Source organism: Pelodiscus sinensis, chromosome 7 (assembly GCF_052426305.1).
Source record: "Pelodiscus sinensis isolate ZL-2025 chromosome 7, ASM5242630v1, whole genome shotgun sequence".
NCBI lineage: Eukaryota > Metazoa > Chordata > Testudines > Trionychidae > Pelodiscus > Pelodiscus sinensis.
This window is the reverse complement of record NC_143058.1, coordinates 49101188-49125127: the sequence shown is the minus strand read 5'-3', so window position 1 is coordinate 49125127 and position 23940 is coordinate 49101188. Positions and strand designations below refer to the sequence as shown.

Genomic DNA, 23940 nt, shown 5'->3' with positions numbered 1-23940 from the left:
CCAGCGTAATGCAGTATAGATGCTGGAGCCCCAGGTTGGGACTTGGGATTCCCCTATTCCTAACCTGGGATTGCATATGGATGTGGATGCTCAAATTCTAGGCTAACAAAACAAGTGTCTGCTAACTCATCTTCTACTAACCCACAACTTAGACCGCAGAGTAGCCAAACACACGGCGTTCCAGAGTCTAGGATCCAGCCTACACCCAAACATCGACCCTACCATTCTACAGCACCATAGCCTGTGCCCTGCAAGCCTGAGTTGGCTGACATAAGCTGGCCACAGGTGTTTAACTGTGATGTAGACATACCTTTTCAGTCTTGGGCGGGATTGTACTTAGGGTGGCTAGCCTTTCCTACCACCCGCACCAACACAGTTACACTTCTCTTTTTATCATGCCCGTTCAAACAAAGTAACTAGGTAGATGAGCACACACCATAAAAATGACATTTTCAGTTCAAAGTGTAGACGTACCCTTCGTTTGAGCTACCATCACATGATGGGCATAGGAAGTAAATAATCTGACAAGGGGATATGAAGGCACAGGGTTAGGATGGCCAGAAAAAGACCATTTCTGCTGCTTAACCTGATTTGAAAAGCATACAGTTAGATCTCCTTCCTGCCTACTTTAATGGATGTGATTCATTTCCCTACTTTCTTGTCACTGGCAGCAAGTTTTAACATGGGGATAAGTGTTTGCAGGATTGGGGGCTCATTTATCTGTGCAGGTCTGATCCCTGATTCACTGAATTATAAAACTCAGAACATACTGTGGCGTGCTCGTGAGAGAATATGCTGAGGTGGAGTGCAATCAAGTGATCCTTTAAACTTTTTGTAGTTAACCACTTGTATTTTCAGGCTTTTAACACCATGTATCCTGTAGCTAAATGGAATTTTTAGCACATGATTCTGTATGTGTAGTTCACCCTTATCTGGATGTTTCTATAGGCAAGAAAGCATTTAATCTGCTCTGAATCCTGTTAGTGTTCTTTGCAGCCCCCTTGAATTCATCCTGACTTACACTTCTGCCACATTTTGATTTCATCTCTTACTGAAGTGCATTGCAACAAGCCGTAAACAAGTACAGGTACAGTTAAGTGTACCAGTGCTAAAGTGTCTAGTGCCTTTGCACCTGCTTTAGTCTTCTAAACTGACAGCATGTGGCTTTAGACTGAGGGTGGTGATTGTGACCATTCATCAAATAGTAAAAGAGCAATGGTTTAACAATATAATTACATCAGTTAATGTTTAGCTGAACTCTATAGCAGTCCCCATCACTGTGTCAGTGAATCTCAGCCTTTCCATAGCTATACAGAAAGTACACAGCAATGTGTCTAGATATCTGGAAAAGGAACAAATTCAGCATATTTCCTCCTGTAGCCATAGCTGGCTTGGAAGAAACTAAAGTGCAATGGGCAACTAATTATCTTTGCTTTTTTTAAAGGGTGGATTTTGGTGCTATTAAAGAGGAAGAAGTGACAGGATTTAGTGAGAAGACTGCATATGGGGGTAAAAGGAGAGAGAAGAATGGAAGATGACCCCAAGATTATGAGCCTGGGAGACAGGAAGGTTAGTAGAGTTGCAAATGGTGACAGAAAAGGGTGGAGAAGAGGGACTAGAGGAAAGATAACAAATTTCATTTAGAAGGGTTTACCTCTGATAGAGTGGTGAGGCATCTTGGAGGAGCAAGTTGGTGGTGCTATTCTGGATATATATGGAGATTTCAGAGATGGGGAGAGGGATTTGGGAATCATCTAGACGGAGGTAGTAGCTGATGAGATAGTTGTACAGATGGGGAGGATGAGATTTCCAAGGGAGAGTGTAAAGAGATGAAGAAGGGGCTTAAAGTGTGGCATTGGATATGGGAAGAGAAAAATGAGGAGCCGATGAAAGAGTTGTTGGATGACTGAGCTGTGAGATAAGAAAAGGGCCAACAGTTATGGTAAATGAGAAAGGAAAGAATCAGAGAATGGGGAAATGATCAAATGTAGAAACTAATAGAAACCTGAAGAACAATAAGAACAGAGAAGCATCCTTTTGTAGCTGAGAAAAAATGATTAGTGACAGTAGCTGGCCATACCTATGATGCTAGATATATCAAAAGCATTTGACACAGGTGATCACAAAGTATTATTAAATCTAAAAAAGGTGCATTGACTTACATTGTGCTGGTTCCAATCCTTTTTCTTGGGTTGATCTCAGGTATGTAATGATTAGCTGTTCCTCTGCCTTAAATGCCCTTACCTGTGGGGGTTGCATAATGCTCAATTCTATTCCCCACCTTTAGGCTATATTGTGAATAGGATGGAACCCCAAAAGTCTGAGACAGTTAATGGGAAGTGGGCATTCAAATCTTATTGGTGGCTTAAATCCAATCCTAAATCTCTTGAGGAGACTGTAGGATACCATGGACCTAGGATATATGCAGCTTCCATTCACCTCTGCATTTCCTTCAGATTCTATGCAGACTGCACCAAAATCTCCCAAATCTTCAGGTATCTGAACAATATTAGTATGGGTGAAAAGACACTGGCTGAAAGTTATCATAGCCAAGATAAAGTTTATGCAGTCTGTAAAAGGAAATGTTCTGAGAACATTTATCTGGGCTTTGAGGGCATCAAACCTCTGATCATCAAGGTGATAAAAGCAGTTTGTGATTCATTCTTAGACTCTCACTGCAGCTGTGCAGCAAATTCTTCTGGGTCTGAAATACCTTCCTGTTTGATCTTGACCTGGATATTCCCATGCACAATTTCATCATTGCCTGGCTTAGCTTCTGCGACATGCAGTGGCTGGAACTTAAGGAAACTCCAAATGGGACAAAATGCAATAATCTTTTTTATAAAGAGCTGGAGCATAAGAAACCATTACTTAGCATCCCCCACACTACAGTATCCTTCTTGTGAAATTCTGGATCCAATATAAAACCCTGCTCTTATTTATTAAAACCCTAAATAGATTGAGTGCCAAATATTTTAGAGGAACTCTTGTTGGCAGTGCCTAACGTGGAACATGTACATGAAGGGGATGAAGCCATCTCAGAAGATATGGAATTTGCTTCTGCACAATGTTAGAATAACCACAGACCTCTTCCTAATCAAATCAAAAGGTAAACTTATTTCTGAATATACCTTAGCCTTCCCCTTTTAACTTCTGCAAAATAGCAAACAATACATTACTAAATTAAGCTTTCCAAATGCCTATTATCTCAGCAAATCTAAAGTCTATGGGAGAATGAGCAGGGAAAATGGCACAATGTTCTCCTCGAAAAAATGAAATAGTGAATTTGAAGTAAAATGTGTTTGTCTCTTGGTTCTGTGCACCATTCACAGCATCTCACAGAGAAGTGATTTTTACAAATGAAGAATGCATGTGCCCCACACTTTGTCATGCATGTTTCAGTAGAGGTGGCCAAAGTAAACAGCAGGATTGCAGTAGACGCAGCAAAGAACACCCACTTAAAATTGAGAGAGAACCAGTACTCGAGTGTTTTAAAAGGTTTTTTTTTTCTCTGAAAATTCTAATAGGCTTTCATATTATGGTATGCCTGGATGGATGGATAGGCTGTCATAAATAGCGCTTTGATATCTAGCATATATTATCTGGTTTGTTATTATTAATCATTTACATTACAGTAGCTCTCATTCGAGCCAACAGACTGCTCAAATTGTCTAGTTCCTCTGTGTCATCTAACAGAGGTCCGAGTAGCAGTGGGGAAAGAGGAAAAAAATCACAACTTCCCATCCCACATGGGCTCACTTTCTGTCTGCTCTTGGCTGATGCATCATCTTCACTGTGGCCACCAGACCAGTCTGCAGCTTCTCTCACCAGCTGCCATGTACTATAGCAGCTGTAGAAAAGTAGCCAGGTTGTTCCTGATACAGCCATACTATTAAAAGTGTCTGAAAATTCAATGTGTAGCTGCAACAGAAGGGTAAGTCACATCTGTTTGGCTTCTACAAAGCACTGTGGTCCTTTTTCTTCTCACATAACAGTCTTCAGTTTATGATGGAATAGTTTTTCTGCTCTCTTATCCTCTTCACTGGAAGTGTTGGAGCCAGCGTACCATGGAAGCACTAAGTGCAAGATCTATTCCCTTACATTACCTCAGTCAATTCTCCTTCCTTCCTCTGTCCCAGTAGCCTTCCTATATAACAAAAACAGGCTCTCAAGTCCATGCTTTGTGTACATGTGTCTAATCATCTTTCTTTTGAAATCGGAACATTATCGTTTATTGATCATCTAGCGTTCAACAAATGCTAGTCTAAGTCTTTAGGTTGAGTGATAATTTCACAATTAAAAGCTAACTCAATGTCAGTGAGTACAGCAGTATGAGTGTCAGGATACCTCAGTACCACATTATGGTGTCACATAAAAGGGACTCGATTCAGGAAAGAAAACAAATCTTTTCAGTTCAAAGAAGGCAGATTTTATTGCAGGGTAACAAACCCAAGTCCTAGGAGACACTGAAGGCCACATTAGAATTGAATTCAGTAATAGCTGATTAATTAAAAAGATATCATGATGATAATATATTGTTTTTTAAGTATAAGTAGCCAAAAGGCAAGTTTTTGAAGTTTAAATAAAGGTTACTGGATAAATGGTAAGTTGATAAGTTTGAATGACTAGCTGGTGCTGTCAAACAAAATAACACAGAAGAAAATCAATAACGTCAAATAGAAATCTACACAACTATAGCCTGCTTTTGTCAAACATTTTACATTTTCCATATAAATAAGACTATTTATATTGATTCTTTGGGTTTTGAGGGTAGTGAAGCAGATAGGAGGTAATTAAAAGCATAAATCTCAGGAGCCTGTGAAGGTAATTCTCAGCTTTGTAGACAGAGCTGACAAAATGATGAACATTTTTAGCTTCAACATGACAGAAATATTGCATGATTACAGGGTACAGGGACATAATGTGCTGAAAGTTCTGTTCAATAGCAGCTATTGAATAAAGCTTCTAACTAAGTTCAGTCTGATTTTTAAACATAGAAGTTACTTATTAAGGGTCTGATTGGCACTGTTTCTCCACTTGTTCCATGTCCATTTCAGTAATATCCTATTTTAAGTTAATATTTTGGGGAGCCAAGCTTTAAATAGAATTAATCATTGGAAAGAAAAGTAACATTGTGAAATTAGGATTTTAAAAATAGTTAATGTATAGCTGCATTCAGAGGTGAAAGTAGGCTGGTATGGTATACTGGTGAGAAGTGGCCACCGGTACTGGCCCATACGCAACTGACATTAAAGCACTGTGCTTAAAAAGGACCCTACTGACAGGGCTGCTAATGGAGGACAGGGGCTGAAAGGGGAAGATGTCCCGTCTCCTGGCCACCAACACTACTGAAGCAGTGGCCAGAGCCCCAGGCTCTTCATATCACCACTGAAGCCCCAAAGCTCCTAGCTATAGTGGCAACACTGAAGGGCTGGCTGGGGGAGTCTGGCCACACCCCTTCCTTCTGAGGTGCTGCCCCTTACCTCCCCCCCCCCCCCCCCCCGACCTTGGCTGCCCTGCATACCCAGTAAGTTGTCTAAGTTAATTTCACCGTTGTAATTAAGGAATGAATACTTTAACTTTGAATTTTTCCTCTGCTCAGCTTTTAATTTCAGGGAAGTTATTAATATGGAAGAGATTTTAAATTCTATTTTGCTGTTTGACACACAAATTTTACTAGCTATTATATAGACAATATTTTCATTCTGAAATACCCAATAATATATGGGCCACTCAAATAAATTGAAATGCTAATTCATGTGGGATGTTAATGCTTCACAACAACTCCCAACCTATAAAATTAAGTACGTGTGTAAGTGTTTATGTGTGTGATTAGTCTCAATGACTTAAATGGGGCTACTTGTCTGTATGAAGTTAAGCACATGAGTATCTTTTTGCAAGATCAGAACCAAGAAAATCTAAATGTAACCTTCATATATAAATGTGATTACGTGGGCTTTAAAGGTATTGCGTTCACTTGCACTAGGGCAGTGTTTGGCCTGAAATATCTAGACATTTTGCTGTCATCATGTAGTCCTGTCCCCCAAAAAGTATATAACAATCTGTGTTTGTGTAATACTGAGTTTTCTGCATTATGTATAAAAGCAATACGTGTGTCTGTATGTGAAGGATTTCTACTCATGGCAGGTGTGCCTCCATGTGGCTGGGGCAGGGAATTAGCTTTTGCCCTGTCTGTTTCCCCCTTCCATTGTTAGAGGCCACAGTACAAGCCACTCCATGACTTGCCATGCTCCCTCTTGTGACTCAACTCTCTGCTCAGGTTACTGTATAGTCCCCCTGCTTCTGGGATAATAATATCCTGTCACACAAGTTGCCTGAACACTCTCTCATATTATCTTCCATACCACATCTCCAGGTCCTGTGCCATTTTCTAGTGACTGGTAGAAGAGCCTAGGCATGCCCACAGTTCTGAGTTTCAGCCCGGGGGGACCCTATAATTAGCAACCTATGCCTTCTCCAGTTTCAGTCTTGAAGGCACAAGAGCAACCTTAATTGTGCTTTACAATTATGCCATATAATTACTATAAAGTTACAATTAAAGCACTTCAGTATTTAGATTTGATGGCACAGCTTTTTTAATATGCACATAAGATTTCATTCATCCTCATTGTAGGGCAGAGTTAAGGTTTTTTGAGTATTAGATTGTGTCTTCAAGTCTTCTATCTGAACTGGCCAAGAACATTCAAAATCAACTTCGAGTATTGAATTGCTATGGGTTTGCTTCGTTTATTCAATTGAACCTGATGAGAGAGAGTAATACATGCTCCCGCAGAAACAAGAAAATTCAGCTTAGGGGAATTTTGCTGCAGGTTGTCATGGAAAAGAACTGGAAGGCTAACTTGTCATTTATTTAGACTGCATGTGACTGGCTGACCCCACTGAGATAAATTCATTTAATTACTCATTCATATTAGCTAGACTGTCAAACTCATTTACCTGTGAAAATTTGACAGACTTCATTCATGACATAGTTTCCCATAAATTATCCTTTGTGCTACAGTCTTACTGGAATTTAAAATGTTTCTTTAAGGTCATGTTATTACAATAGAATATCTGTGATATATCTTGATTATTTTATCAAATAAATTAAAAAATAAAGCAAAACATTTTACAATTAATAAGGTTACAAGATAATATAAGATCGTATTCGGTCAGTTGTGGAAAGTTGTGTATGTGTATATGTATTCCTCATATAAAACAGGAAGGATTTTTAGTACAGAGGATGCATTGAATGAAATCTGGAATGCAAATGAATAGATATTTAATATATTCATAATTAATTCCATAGTTTTAATATCCTAAAGTTTACATTTCCAACTGGGTGTCTTCATAATTGGGAAATGAATATTTTAATTTTCAGTTAACAATCAACTTCAGATTTTAAATAAAAACTTTATCTGTGGGATTTTTGTTTTTCTGTGGGAAATACTTAAAAAAAATCTAAAATACAGTATACTTACAGATTAGAAGGCTTCTTGATTTTAGTTTTCTTATACAGCATCCATTCCTTATTTTGTCTTTTACTTATTATTCAGAGATGTTGAATGGCATTAAAAGGCGAGATATTTCATAAATAATGGGCATTTGAAGAGCAGTGGGATATGCCTGGCATGCTTATTGGTATTTCAGTACCCAGAACATTCTTGTCTATTTCATAGCTATGTTGGTATCTGAACTTTAGATACAAACTGACAAAGTGGGGATTGTATTTGCTCTTTTCACTCCGTTATGCTGCATGCAACTTCTCTTGTCCTGTGGTAACCCTCTGTGTGTGTGTGTGAGTTTCCCCGGGGCACTGTACCAATACCTAGATGGGGATGGGACAGTGGTCCAGGCTTTCTGTAACATGAGCCTGGGAGAGGGATGCAACCAGATGACACCTTTTGCCCAGGAAACTGGACAAAGAAGCCTGCAGGGATGGAACCATTTGCTGGGTATGTGAGTTAGTCTCAGCTGGCTTAGGATTCAGGGAGAGGGCCCAGGGCCCTGATTCTGGGCCTCCCTTTCCTCAAGATGAATTATACTAGCTGCTTCTGGTTCCTATGCTGATAAGTCTGTCTACACTGTATTCCTGCTAACTAATAAACCTTCTGTCTACCTGCTGGCTGAGAGTCGCATGTCATTGCAGAAGGGGATGCAGGGCCTGGTGATCTCCCTACACCTCAGTGACACACATTTTTCATTGAGTCCAAATCCTGTAAAAACTTACATGTGCACTTATGCACTGAATCGGATGGAATTTAGCATGGCTTGCACTGTGTAAAGTTAAGCACGTATTTAAGTCTTTGCAGGATCTGGCCCAAGCCTGTAAGTGTGCCAAGTTCTTTTTGGCAATCTGAAAGGTTTTCCCTACTGTTAGCCTCCAAATCTGATTTGTTTTAAAGTTGTTCCTGTTCATTAAATTTTAACTTGCATATTATTATTTTTTCATCATTTATATAGAAGCACAGAGCTTCTAAATTAATCAAATTTGAATTAGCTATTGGCAATAGTATGTCAGAAGCTGGATTTTCTATTTCACGGGGAATTCTGCTGTTCTGAGTTTTTTCCTATTCACAAACAAATTGAAAACAAACAAAAATCCCACAAAACAAAATAAGAAAAATCATTTCAGGTCAGTTAATTTTTTTTCATTTTGATAAAATGTAAGTGCTTTGTTCTAATTTCCACATTTATAACTTTTAAAATATTTTATCTAAAACAATTGCATTTTGAAAAGTCATTTTGAACTGAGAAATCATTCAGCATTTGTTAAAATGGTATATTTTGCTATTATCCAAATATTTTCTGTTTTTAACAAGATTTCATTGAAATTGGCATGTATTGAAACCTTTCGATTTTGATGAAAACGATATTTTTGTGCAAAAAATGTTCAGCGGGAAAATTTCTGACCAACTCTGTTTGTTGTACCTTTTTATATCAAGTGCATTTTTATATAAATATAGAATACAGAGGAGAAAAGTTGGGCAAAGTTTTCAAACTTGGATGCATAAAACAAGGCATCTAACTTATTTGGGCACCTGTCTATTTACCATGATTTTCCAAGGTACAAAAGCAGCTCTGGCTGCTCACTACCGAGTTCAATGGAAAAGCTTGAATATTCCGTCATTGTTCTTTGAGCTACGTATTTCTACTCTATGGAATTTTAACAAATAAGATTATTGGATTCTTCAAAATAAAAAAATATATTAATGGCAAGTTGAGCATTTTCTTTAAGTCAGTCAGCCTGCTGAGCAGGCAGTTTGAACTTGAAAACAGAGGCAGCAGCACGGGGTAACAAGGGGCTTTCCGGGAGGGGCCAGGAGCGCATTGGCTGCTGGTCCCACCTCTGGGAACTATCGAATAGTCATGTAACAATAATATTTGATGTGGTTACATAACTATTCAGTTACACACTATCTAACATCCCAACTTTTAGCAGGTAACAACTTTGAATTCCATTCTCCTTGAGCCTACACAAGCCTCCAATAGCTCATAGTGCTGATCAGACTGCATGTGGCCATCATCAGTAAGTGAATGAATTGGATGCCAGCCCAAAACTATAGGGGGCTGTGACGGACCCACAAGGGCCCGCACTCCTGAAAGGGGGGGATCGCCCCCCCGAGGCGGAAAAGACGGGCCACTGCCACGTCTGGACACGGCAGCCCTGCTCTCCAGCTCAGCAGGGTTGGGGAGGAGCGGGAAGCTGACGCAGCCCGGCCGTGTGGAGGGCAAGGCCACATCACGCTGATGCTCCCCGGCATGAGGCTGGGGGGGCGGCGGAGCCAGTGAATGCCAAACCACCCAGGGGCCGGGGCTATGACCCTGCAACCCGACGTCGCAGCACGGAGCGATGCGGAGGGGGCGGGGTGCCATCACTGGGCGTCTGCCCCCGGGCCGCTTGAAAAGTGGCCAGGTGAGCCGACGGGGGGTGGGAGGAGGGCGAGGAAGGAGGACATCCTGCCCCACTGGAGGGACGGAGGAGCAGTGCGTCGGCCCCGAGAACACCAGCAGGATGGGGCCGAGGGGCCGGAATTGGTGAGTGCCCTGGTTGGGTCTGCAGGAGGGTCGGCACTGGATGGAGAGTGGAAAGAGCCCGGGGCAGTCCGCCTCTGGCAGCCGTGGACAGGCGAGCTTCGGGGATTGACCCCACCTGTCGTGGAGGGAACGTGCTAATCCCGCCACTTAGGGCCCCGGGCTGGGACCCGGTGGAGAGGGAGGGCCCGGGTCCCCCACTCTCTATCCCCCCCGATCGTTATCGAGTTGACTCGCCGCCTCCTCCTGGGTTCCCGGATGTGAGTGGCCTCAAATTGGACCCTAGTGGCTGTAGCCCTTACCAGGCAGACACCCGGAGATAGGACCCCAGGATCTGTGTTGGGAGTGTAACCCCCAGACTCCTATCAGGGATAGGACCCTAAGACTCTTTCCAGGGATGTAAACGTGGGTTCTCTGAACCCCGTTGCCGGGCTGGCGACGGGTGATCACACCCACTGGCCCCTCCAGAGAGGCCGGACCTCAGGACCCAAAACTGAGGACCTAGACGGTGGGTCTGCTGAACTACCCCTGCTCTCCCAAGAGGGGGCGCTCGCACCCAAGAAACCTGTCACAGGGGCCAAATTGAATTTCTTCCCCCAGATGCTCAGGCCAGGGAAGTGGCTTGGCACTAAAACTGGGAACATGGAGGCTGCCTGTCCTGTGCTTTCAAAGCCACCCCAGACACATGCCACCTAAGTTGGTACCAAGACAGTCTTGAAGAAGTTCTCTGATTTGAATCCATGGGGTAACAAGGAGTCTGATGGGACTGGGAAGGGATGGAGAGAGATACTGAGTGACTGGGCAAAATACTGGTGGTGATAGCTGGGATGGGGAGGCTAGCAATGGAAGCTATTGGTGGAGTAGGTGATGGGAGGCCAGAATTGTTTGAGCACATGGATTTGGCCTTGAAATTTGGGGTTGGGGAAGAGGATGGAACTGGTTGGACGAGGAAACTGGGACTTGAGGGAAATGTTGGGGGCTGGGATCAAGTTGGGTGGGAGGGTGACCCCTGAAATTGGACAAGGAGTTTGGGGAGGGAAGTGTGAGACTGGGACAGGGAACCAGTGAGTGGAGTTCAGATAAGTTTGGGACTAGGAACCAGCGGGTGGAAAATGGGAATGTGAAGGGCAGATAGCAAGGGTGGGAAGGGAGAGAGACCAGACACAGGTTGCTGAGAGACAGGGTGAAGAATTGGAACTGGCTGGGCAAAACAGAGTGGGAAAAGGAACTTGGGGAGACAGATTCAGGCTACGGCTATACTATGACTTTTGCTGCAAGAGGCAATGTAAATGAAGTGCGGGTTAGCATTTACCCATGCTTCATTTGCATACTTTCTTTTGTTCCGTTTCTGCGCTAGGAGTTTTTGTGCAAAAACAGGTAGTGTGGCTGTGGCTGTTTTGTGCAAAACCCCCTTTTTCCGCAGGATCCTCATGCCTCTCCGGGACAAGCATAAGGATCTGGTGGGAAAAGGGGGTTTTGCGCAAAACGGTCCACACTGCCTGTTTCTGAGCAAAAACCCTTTATAAAAAAATGGAACGAGAGTATGCAAATGAAGGGTGGGAAAACGCTAATCCATGTTTCATTTGCATTGTCTCTTGCAGCAAAAGCATAGTGTAGCCGTAGCCTCAGTGAGGAGTCTGGGGAGGGAAAGTAGAACTGGGAACCAGTGTGGGGAGAGATCGATCAGACAAGGAGCTGGGAGTGGGAAACTGAGATTTGTTGGACAGGAAGAATGGGAGACAGGAAGTTGAGGTTAGAGGAGAGTATTAGACAAGTAGTTTGGGACAGGGCATGGAGAGGGGGATTTGGGAGTAGACTGGAACATGGACTGACAGCCTGAAAAATTGGATCAAGTTTGGGGGTAATGTGCAGAAGTGTTTGTGCCCACTAGAGTATACTTCTCTCCAGATCCTGAAATGGAACCTAGGTTTAAGTGACATGCTTATCATCCATAAGAAATCGCTGCCAGAGTCAGAGATAGAATCCAGTTTTCCAGGGCATCTTTCAAGATACCTTAATCATAAGACAGTCCTTTCTTTTCTTGTACTCTCCCACCTCATTTGCCCGCACACATTCCAACTTCTTCAGCACATGAGACAGCGGCCCACAGAAAACAGCATCGTTCACTTCACAGTCCTAAAATGTATCCACAGAGTAGGTCCATCTTCTGCACTGAGTGAACAGGGGCTGTGTGGGGAAAAAAACAGAATGTGATCACATAATTAAAGATTTTATCATATTCCATATGCTCATGGGGACCAAATTAAGATTGCACCGCTTATCTTAACTGTTAATTGCTTGACTTTGCAACCTTAACAGCGGTGTGGTATATTTGTTTAACATTGCTTTTTTGTAAGTAATATTGATATTTCTAATATAGAATTTTCATGCACTGAATTAATTTAATTTGGCCCAAATTTAACTATTGCCGAAAAAGTCTCTTTCTTCACTTTATCCTTAAATATTGAAGTGCTAATACATTAACTTAGTATTATTTTATTTTCCACTGGATTTTAATGTCTACATAGCAAATTATCTTTATGTATCTAATAAAACATAGGCTAATTTCACATTTGGCTTTTTAACCTTGTATGCAAATTTCCTCTTTCTATGAAGTATTTCAGTGAAAATGAAAGAAAATGTAATATCTCCTAACTTAATTAAAAATTAATACTTTCAAGTCTAGTGGGCTAATTTAAAAGACACTCAATGTTAGAACTACTTACATAATCAGAGCTAGCAAGCCTGTATTGCATTTTAGTGTTTGTTAATTAGAATTGAGATTATGAAAGCATATAATACAAAAAAGTTTTCTGCTTAATGTGCTTTCTGTACAAAAGATCCTCTCAAAGTAGGAGGCAACTGGCTAATAATCAGTGTCAAATCAATGACCTCTTCTAAAACAGCCATCATTTTCTCCTGCTTGCAGGGCTTTGTGTCACTATTATCGCCTAACTGCCAAAGAAAAAGTAGAAGTAAATGAAATAGGCAGATGTAGGATCAGAAATATTTCAAGAACTTATTTTAAGGACAGTGGCTCCCAGTACACCTGTGCATTCCTTTGGAATTGCTATCCCGAAGGACAGTGAATCTGTGTGAGTGAAGATAAAATAAAATATTGTGTTAAATTAACACCTGTTTTTATTTAGTAATTATAAAAAATGTATGTGTTTTTTCTTTATCATTTGGTGCTGCTGATGGCATAGGCCAATAACATAGAAGGATATATAGTTTTAAGAAAATAAGGAAATCTGAAACTATAATTCAAGTTTGCAATGTTTCATGGATTATGCATTTCCTGTGACTTTACAATGAATTTCAAACTAAAATGAAATCATAGAATCATAGAATACTAGGACTGGAAGGGACCACGAGAGGTCATCATGGCAGGACCAAATACTGTCTAGACCATCCCTGATAGACATTTATCTAACCTACGCTTAAATATCTCCAGAGATAGAGATTCCACAACCTCCCTGGGCAATTTATTCCAGTGTTTGACTATCCTGACAAGAACTTTTTCCTAATGTCCAATCTAAACCTCCCTTGCTACAGTTTAAGCCCATGGCTTCTTATTCTATCCCCAGAGGCCAAGATGAACAAGTTTTCTCCCTCCTCCTTCTGACACCCTTTTAGATATCTGAAAACTGCTATCATGTCCTCCCTCAGTCTTCTCTTTTCTAAACTAAACAAACCCAATTCCTTCAGTCTTCCCTCATAGGTCATGTTCTCTAGACCTTTAATCATTCTTGTTGCTCTTTTCTGGACCCTGGATTTTTTACTTGTTCTTTTTTTATTTTACCTTCTAAAACTGCCCCCTTCCCACTAGCATTGTTTTATAGCAAATATAAAACAAAGACATTATAAATGGTATCTGTTATTACACGTCCTTGCTAATAATTACTCCCAGTAGAAAATACTGGTTCCAAAATAATATTAGTCTAAAATATTTGTTTTGGTTCACTTAGCTTCCATATATAACATACCAGAATTAACTCAGGCTGGGATTTTCAAAGGAGTATAATCAAGTTAGGTTCCTTTAGGCTTCTTAGAAAAGCCTACAGTTGGCAAATAAGTTGCAAAACTATGAAATTCTGTATGTTTAAACAGTCCTATCATTTCTAATGTTTTTTCTAAATATAATGATCTGTGGCAGCTTTTGTATGCTACAAGCAATTGCATCCTTTTGCTAAATGTTTGACTCTGTAATTTCAGCATTGAAATATATCCTACAGAAATGTAAAACAAAATTGCTAGTTAACAAAAAAAATGCATTACAGCTAAATCCATGTACTTAAAACTACAAATTGTAATATGTTGCCTACTTTTTATTATTAATTAAATATTTTTTATTATAGGAGGGCACAGTTGTGAAAATGCTGAAATGTAAGAATGTTATTATTTTTCCCTTACAATTCTGGTGTAGCCTAATTTAATCCTATGAAAGTTAATTTGTTTGTATAAAGCTAGTTCTTAAACTCATTATACTCTCTGTGGGGAGTTTTTCTGGCATAAAAGTTGCATGATTGAGTCTATATTTTGTACATTTCCTCTGTAAGATGCCCAATATTAACAATACGTTTGCAAGGGATAAAATGTCTTTATAATCTACAAGTCGATTTACCTGGTGTTGCTTGGGTCTTTAACTTAACTAAGTTTTCTTTTTCTTCATTTAAATCATTGGGGCAGGGCATGAAAGGTTCAATATGCAGACTGCTGTGGGGAGAGAGGACAACCCCAGCTCTCTCTCACAGCAGCAGCTGAGGACCAGGTGAAGCACTGCTCTGTTTGTTCCCCTGGCTGGGGGACAAACTGACACACAAACATACAAACTCTCTATAATATGTAATAGATAACTGTCCTTTTCTCCACAACTTCCCCCTGTTGGCTCAATGGGATTATAGCTGTCCTTGGCCCATTGCTTTAAGTTATGATCCCTTACTCTGACCTTTCTTTAAGTAAAGAGAAGAGGAAGCGGCATACCAAATGTGGTAGCCCTGGCTCTTACCGTTTAGAAGGAGTTCCTGAACAAACGGACTTATGGGCTGACTGGCAGACAGATGCACATTTCTAAAATATATAGTAACTAAGAAGGTTACTGAACTAGTACAGGTTGAACCTCCCTGGTCCAGCACCCTTGGGACCTGAGTGGTCCTGAACAAGGGAATTTGCTGGACCAGGGGAGATCAGGCATCCAGGCTCTTCTGGGGCGCCTCTCCTGTCTGTTGCCCTGGGAAACCTGGAGGCCTGACCGCCTATGGCCCACCTGCCTTACTCTGCTGCCCTTGGGATTTCCCAGCCCCGCATGGGGCAGCAGCTGCTCTCGGGGTTCCCCAGTCCTGTGTGGGGTGGCAGCTGCTCCCAAGGTTCCCCCCACCCCCAGACCTACATGAGGTGGCAGCTGCTCCCAGGACTCCCTGACACCAGCCACCTGGCTCTGCGCAAGGCAGGAGCCACTCTTGGGGCTCCCTGCCCCTTCTGCCCACCCCCACCCCCCCGGCTGGGCTGCAGCTGCTCCTGCAGCTCCCTGCCCCCATCCCTTAAAAGGCGGCAGTCTCTCCCAGGGCGCTCTATCTCCATGTCACTGACCCTGCAGGCTGCTACCAACCAGACCAGCTCCGCTTCCAGCCACTCAACCTCTGCAGCCCTGGCTTTCTGATCTAGCAACACCTGTCGCCGTGCCAGACCATGGATGTTGCAGGGCCACAGCTTCCCAGTCAAGAGGGTCAACCAGTATAATCATTATTGATACAAAGACTTCAAGATTTAGAAGTGTTATTGGTCCTTGGTCTTCCACTAGCTAACGTTTTTATTGATAACCTGGAAGATCGCTTAAGGTCATTACTGCTGATGTTTACAGTTGACCCAAATATTAGAGTGGTATATAACAAAGAGGACAAATCACTGATACAGAGCAACCTGGTTTACTTGGCAAATGGCACAAGCCAATCAAATGCATTTTAATACAACCAAATGTAGAATCATGCATCCAGGGGAAAAAAGTGCAGGCCATACTAAACGGGATAGGGAACTCTGTCCTGGGAAGCAATGATTCTACAGAAAACTTGGAGTGATGGTGGCTAATCAGCTGTGTGATACTGTGATCAAATGCATTATTATAGTCCTAGATTTATAAACAGGGTAATCTAGTACAGAAATACAAATATATTTGTATTGGTCACTAGTGTGACCATTATTGGACTGCTGTGTACATTTGTGGTGCCCACAAATGTTCGAAGGATGATGAAAAATTGAAGAGAGCTCAGAAATAAGCCATGAAAATGTGCGACTGACTGCAGGAGCTCAGTTTATTTAGCTTAACAAAGTGAAGGCTAAGAGGTTCCTGATCAGTCTTGAGCAGTGGTTCTCAAACTTTTTGGCCCATGACACACCTGACTTAATGCAAACATTTCTGTGGACCACCTGTTGCTAATGGAAATATACAGTTAATTACATAATTATGCCCAAACCATTTTATTAGTGCTGTAGCTAGAGAGAATGGTTTAATTTAATCAGTAAGAAAGGAAATATTAAATTATTAAACAGATTATGTGCTTCAACTTTCTCATGTTCATTAATCAAAGTTAATTTTAAATAAAGTAAAATATTAATTTATGTCCAACACAAAACCCTTCAATACTGTCTTTATTTATGGCAGGAATGGGAAACCTTTTTTGGATTGAGGGCCACTGACCCACAGAAAAATCAGTTGGGGACCACACAAGTGAGAAGCAAAAAAAACCCTCTATAATCTTTGCATTATTCTATTATATGTTAATATTGCAGAGGTTTTGAAGTCTGGAATAGTTTCATCACAACTAATTGTTAGAGTCTGTAATGTAAATATTGTACCCAGAGTTTTAATATTAAGTAGGTAGTTTTTTGGAAATGTGTGAAGAGCACAGTTAACCTCATATTTCTTATTGCTGAACACTTGCTAATCAAAATATTTTCAGAAGAATACAGTCTGATAGAACGTGTGGCCTATTGTGTTCCTTTAGAGCAGAAAGCATTTACTTTTATTTTTCCAATACATGTGCTCACATATGAAGGTGCAATATACACCAGGATAAGTACTTCATCTTACCAAAATGGCTGTTTTAGCAGCATGCCTTGATGATTTTAGTGGTGTCAATAATATTCATGAAGATTTTAGTGAACACATATGTGTGGGTTCTCTTGTCTGATTCATTTGTTCTTACTGTTTGCTTACATTCCACATTCATGATAAGGCTCTGTGATTGCCAATGGTGACTGTACCGTGGAGCCTAGTTACACTGAGCTCTAATACAATTGCCCTCTGTATAGCAACGCTGCTTTATAACATGTAAAGTGTTTGGATTCCAAAGGTCAGTGTTCATAAAGCATGTGTAGTTTGTTTCATGGTTTGCTTCCTTTAACACAGTGAGCAAAAGGCAATAATCATAATCCAATAATAGAGAGATAGTATGTTAACAATGTCCATAGTACATGTTTCTTGTGCTGATATTTACGTATGGGTCACTGAACTGTGATCATCCTGTATCAGTACAAGCACATGATTGCTCTCAACGTTTAGTTTGAAATAAATCACAATATTAACTTAAATAGTTAATATGTGTCCTTCAATAGTGGCACCTATTTAACAGAAGTTTCAAATCATTAAAAGAATTAAATTTACAAATAGATACACTCATTAGTTATGCTAACGTATTGCATAAAATACTGTTTAAAGGTATGTTAACATTTTACGGCGTGTGTACAAACAAAAGATATTTCAACACTTTTCTATTCTATAAAAGCTATTAATGAAAGCAGTGTTTTGAAAGTCAGCTTTGTGTTAAAAAAAAGACAGTCTACAATTTTCAAACTTGGCTGTATTAATAAGTGGCCTGATTGTCAAAAGTGGTTGGTATGTTCAATCAGTGAGAGCAACTGGTGCTCGGAGTCTCTGAAAATCAGTACTCTTAGCTACCTAACTTTGGCCTTGCAATTTGGAAACTTTGCCCTTAGTTTCTAGGAATAACTTTGTGACGACAAATCTAACATACACCAAAAGTTATTTTACACTACTAATTTTATTCATAACTGTGCGGTATAAATTTTATAACAGTTTAGAAAAGAAGCTAACAAGAAGCACAACCTTTTCTAGAATGTCCTGTGCTTTCATATTCCAATATTCTAAGGCTTTGAAAAGAGCTCTATGGGACTATTAATAAAATATAATACATTTGGTAACTATGTTATGCATACTGTATGTTTCATTTGGAGCTATTAAAATTTATAGCAATTATGTTTCTTTTTTTCACCCCTTGCCCTTTGATCTAATAGTGAAGTCATAATCTTACCTGGGCCCATTTCAGTTACTATTAGTGTAATGATGCAAATACTTTATAACTGTTGTACTAGGTCAAAGTGGGAAAAAATTGATTATTTAATCATGTTGCAGCATGCAGTACATCCTTCTAACTATAAGCAATAAAGATTAGGAGATAGCCCGTGAAAATTAAATAGAAGTTTTCTCCATTGGATGTGCTTACATTTACATAGAGGTTTAAATTTTTCATGGGTATGACAGCAAGGAATTAGATCAACTGCTGTCAGTTCTAATATATACTTGAAACCTTATGTTCCAAGGTGCTGAAAGAACATACTCTTCATAAAAATGTGTGTCAAAATGCAAGTCTTCCCCCTGTATATATAAAACTAATTAACTGTAGAAAAATAATTTAAGAAGGTGCTCCTAAAATTTGTCAGGTGGAATATTATGGTGCCTATTATTGAAAGTATCATTTTTTCTACATTATCATCCATTGTGTTATATGGAAGTACAAAAAATGAGCCTGATTTGTTCTCCTTTGTAGAGCCAGGCCGAGGCCCACTACAAAGGAAGTAAACATGCCAAGAAGGTCAAAGCACTAGAGGCAACGAAAAATAAACCAAAAGCTGGTTCTTCCAAGGACAGCGCAAAGGCTAACACAAGCTACTCCACCACGCCAGTCACAGCCAACATCTCTGACAAATCAGGTCAATGACAATTTTTGTTCTCTACATTCTTTGCTTTTCCTTTTTTGTGCTTGTGTAAGGTTCTGACTGAGTGTTAGTCATCTGTGACTTGTTTTTGTAAACTGTTAATATGCTTTGCTCTACAGGAACGGTTGTATTTAATATTCAGTACCGAAGCATCCTTAACATATGTGAAACATTGTGTACATCACAGTGCTAAGCCTTAATTTCAAATAACATTTATAAATCTCTTGTATGGAATTTAGATTAATAAAATGGGGACTGTGCTGTCCAAGTGCCATCTAAACTTGTGATTGGAACCGATCTAACCTAGTGACATTCAGCTTCCATTAAAAGTCATTGTGTGTCGCTTGAGGGCAAAAGTCATTTCCCAGATACTCCCTTTCTGAAAAGGGGAGCCACGCTTTAACCAAATGAGAATAATTTTTGCTACCAAAAAAACCAACCTGTCCTTAAACAAATACATTTTTACCCATGTCGCATATTTTTTGCTGGGCTTCAGCAACTTTGCTTGAGCTTCCACATTATTTGTTCTGTTGTTAGCTCTGGTGATCTCAGAAGGATTGTTGACCCTAATGTGTGTGAGTTACTGTTTTAGTTTTGCTCCGTTCCCTCTGTGATGTGTTACTGAATGAAGCAGAAATGTTTCCTGTACTTTCTGGTATGGTCTGAAATACTATCATCTGTATCCAATAGAAAGAAGCCACTATGGGTTTCCCAAGAGATGAAATGCAATAAACTTTTTCTGAGATGTTTGCTGCTTCCTTCATAACTACTGTTTATCACCCTTTTCCCAGGAGCTGAACTTTGTCACAACTGCCAGAAAGAGAATGACATTAGAAAATATTTTGCTATGGAAGTGGTTTATTCCCATGCTAATTGCCATTTAGGACTCCTTCATGCTACACATTTAAAACTCTCTTGGATTGGGCCTTTTGCCTAAAAAGATGATGCAGTTCCGTTTGGCTTACCTAATCCATCTACACTTTAGATTTTATAAAACAACTAGGGGGCTGCACCCCATGCTCACTATGCTCACCAACCCCCCCCCCCCCCCCTCCCCCTGTGCGCTTTTGCAGCCAGAGAGCCTAATTATGTTATTCTGTCTCTTGGCAGGAAAACCTTTTTTATATAGAGAGAGAAATAAAACAAATGCAGGCACACAGTACTGATCAGTATAACTGAACTAAGAGAAGAATGGGTGAATGAAAGGAAAGGGGAGTTCAGGTCATGTCCGAAAATTAGACAATGAAAGAGAGAATTTAATTGTGAAAGGCTTGTTGTGCAAATTTTAAGCTATTTAAAGCAATCTAATTTTGTGGATCTTGCGATGCAAGATATCTCATGTTATCTCCTTGAATGTAAAACAAACAAATCCCTAAAAACTCTTTACCTTGAAAATTTCAAGTTAAAATACCTTGTCACTCCATTTCTGTCGTCGTTTGTCTGGGTTTTATTGTTACACAAGTTTCACTGTAGAAGTCTCTGATTACAACTTTATTAAACTTGATGCAAAGATTAAGATTATCTAGCACATTTTAATTCCAGCAATGATGAGTAAATCAGACCCCCTGTAGGCCAAAACAAGAGTCCAAAAATAGGATTTGGAATCTCCTTCACTACACCACAAGACTGATCCTTCTGCTGGCAAATGGGGCCCACCAGTAGAGAGATGTTTTATACAGTGCTTGAGTTATACCACAAACCTGTTCTGGGCACACTTGCCTCATGCCATGTGCCTTTACCCCAGGTGTTCACTGATCCGTGCTTAGTTTTAGAAAGGGGATCAGATAACCTAATTCCACTACAATAATGCTAGATAGTAGATGTGATATAATGATATATAGGGAAGAGTGGGTTTTACCTTATTGTACGTTTGCTGCAACAGAAATAATCATTTATGTTGCCTTTGGGAATTTGGAGAAATTATTCTTTTCTCTTTTCGATATATCTTTCTGGCTCAGTGGGATGGATTTTTTTTTAATATCTGTATTATGGGTAAATTTATTTTAGTTGGTCTTACAACATTTCTGATACGGGATCCCTAGCTTGCATCTGTATTTTTGTTTCCCTTTAAACCTGTTTCTCTTGTTTCAGGAAGTTTTAAGTTTTCTTCCCTCATCTGTGGCACTCAGTCCTTTTTTTTTTTTTTTTTTACCCAAAGAGGACCTTTTGTAATTTTTCTACCACTGCTGTATCAGGGCAGTTTTGCTTGTGGTAGCATTGTACCAATGGACAGTGTTTATGTAGACGACTTTTACCATTGTCTTCTACACATGCTCTGAAAAGAGTTATAAACTTTGGTACTAAATACCCAATGGACTGCTTAGATTAGTGTTTGTTATGGCCACCCTCTTGGATAACACAATGGGGATTGAACTGGGGACTTCCAGAGTTAGGTTGAGCTAAAGAGCCAAACACTCTAGCTAGGAAGACTTTCATCCTCTATGGATCAGGCACTGGGGGGGACCTGAACTGTTGCTTACCATGGTGTGACAGCAACCATTAGAGAAATTTCAGTGTAAAAACTTTCTTATATATGCCTGCTCTCTCTCTTGTGCCTCTCAAAAGCCAAAGCTAAATTCACCTCAGTTGTCATTGTTCAAACCTAGTATATTTTCTGCAGCGATTCATTCTCTCAGTGTGAGCAGTGTGGCTGCTGTAGGGCCATGAAGATTAAATGAATCTATAAGGTATTTTGAATAGTCTTCAAGAGTACTTAGTTATTTCTGGTAAATATTATTTTAGGCAGGTGTAGGGGGTTGAATTTTGATCTAGAGAATGATGCTACTTTTTGAATCCATTGTGAGAAGCAACAGTTTCCTCTTGTGGTGTTAAAAGGATAATGTGACTCAGAAATAAGCTACTGTATCAACTGTTCATTAACCACAATGATATTAAAAGGCAATATCATGCCTCAGTGGAGCTTATTTGGCTTCATTTGGCCAGAATACAGGAACAGTGAATATTGATGGATTATAGTCTATATTCTAGCTGATTCATACCTTGTGGTGGTACTTGCTTTTGAGGGTCCAACTATCCTCTATTTAGGAGTATCACTTAAACAATTGTGTGTTCTTTTCTCTGTCCTGTATTATCTTGTCCATATGATCCTGCTTCAGGAAAATTGTATGTTTGGCTGTTGAAGTTTTACTGATAATTTTGTTCTAGATCATTAGGGTTATGAAAAAAGTCTCCCGCTGTGTCATCTCTGGTTAATTCCCAGCTAGTATTAATTTGTGGGAGAACTGGTCCTTCTAAGGAGTTTTAGCAGAAGTTTGAGATATTATAAATGGAGACAGGGTCACACGACTGGTAGTTTTTAATGGCACTGATAAGATGCAGGGGTCCCTTGTTCAAACCTGGGGCCCTGTGAAGACAAACCTGAGTCATTTTTGTTTTTAAGCTAAGTTTCTAGTTCTTTTCCTGAAATTACCAAAATAAATCAATGTCAACCAATAGTGAGGGTTGAAAGGAGCAAGCAATTGGATTCTTCTTCTGCAGAAGGAAGCTTGAGTGGGGAGGGAAAGAACCCGCAAACAAGTAAGTGTGAAGTGTAAACCACAAAATCACTTGACAAATCTATCTAAAAATCCTCCACCTGGATCTGTGCTGAGTGGTTGGTGGATATGAATACATTTGTGGAGAAAGTTGTTTTTCACGCCTGCTCCAAAATGCTAATTAGGATTGCCAGGCGCCCGGTTTTGAACTGGACAGTCCAGTATTTGAACTTTCTGTTTAGGAAACAAATTGAGAAAATATAAATGTCCAGTATTTTCTAAATAAGATGTAATGTAGATTGTGATGTAATGTCAAGTGTGTCCGGTATTTTTGTTGAAACCATCTGGCAACCCTCGTGCTAATGCTCAGCTCTATTTGAGGCTGCCACAGAGTCAGCTGCTGCAGAGTCTGTAGGCTAGAGATGTTAGATATTGGGTAACTGAATAGTCAAGTCAAGTATCAGAGGGGTAGCTGTGTTAGTCTGAATCTGCAAAAGCGGCGAGGAGTCCTGTGGCACCTTATAGACTAACTGAAGTATTGGAGCATAAGCTTTCGTGGGCAAAGACCCACTTCGTCAGATGCATGTAGTGGAAATTTCCAGAATCAGGTAAAAATATGCAGGCCAGAATCAGGCTGGAGATGACGAGGTGGATCCAATCAGGGAGGATGAGGCCCACTTCTACTAGCTGATCTGGAGGTGTGAATTCCAAGAGAGGAGAAATTGCTTTTGTAGTTAGCAAAAAAAAAAAATCTGAGGAGACAGATTGACAGAGCCAGACGTGTACCCAGAAGCCTCCTGCTACGGGACAAGCCCAAGAAAGAAACCAACAAAACACCACTGGCCATCACCTACAGTCCTCAGCTAAAACCTCTCCAACGCATCATTAGTGATCTACAATCCATCCTGGACAATGATCCCTCGCTTTCACAGGCCTTGGGAGGCAGGCCAGTCCTTGCCCACAGACAACCCGCCAACCTGAAGCGTATTCTCACCAGTAACTACACACCACACCATAACAACTCTAACTCAGGAATCAATCCATGCAACAAACCTTGGTGCCAACTCTGCCCACATATATACACCAGCAACACCATCACAGGACCTAACCAGATCAGCCATACTGTCACTGGTTCATTCTCCTGCACATCTACTAACGTAATACAGGCAGTCCCCGGGTTACGTCGGTCCGACTTATGTCGGTCCGACTTACGTCGGACCCCTAGTTATGAACCAGGGTGGGGCCCGCTAGTGTGGGGTGCCTCCCCCACTGTCGCCGCCTCCGGCGGCGCGGGGGGCGCTTCCCCCCAGCAGACCAGGGAGACGCGGAGCAGCTTTTCTCGCCGCAGAGAACGCGGGCGGCGGGACTGCCGAGACACGCCGCGGTCCCGCCGCCCACG

At 40.7% G+C, this 23940-nt stretch overlaps 1 protein-coding gene across 8 annotated transcripts in view; it reads left to right on the top strand.

The window, feature by feature from the left end:
• Positions 1–23940, top strand: part of ZNF385B (zinc finger protein 385B) — a 330577-nt gene that overhangs the window by 271343 nt on the left and 35294 nt on the right. For all 8 annotated transcript variants that reach the window (XM_075933736.2, XM_006119428.5, XM_014571697.4 and 5 more), the window contains one exon: positions 18879–19041. In XM_075933736.2, coding sequence (XP_075789851.1) covers positions 18879–19041 — 163 coding nt within the window. The remainder of the gene's footprint in view (positions 1–18878; positions 19042–23940) is intronic.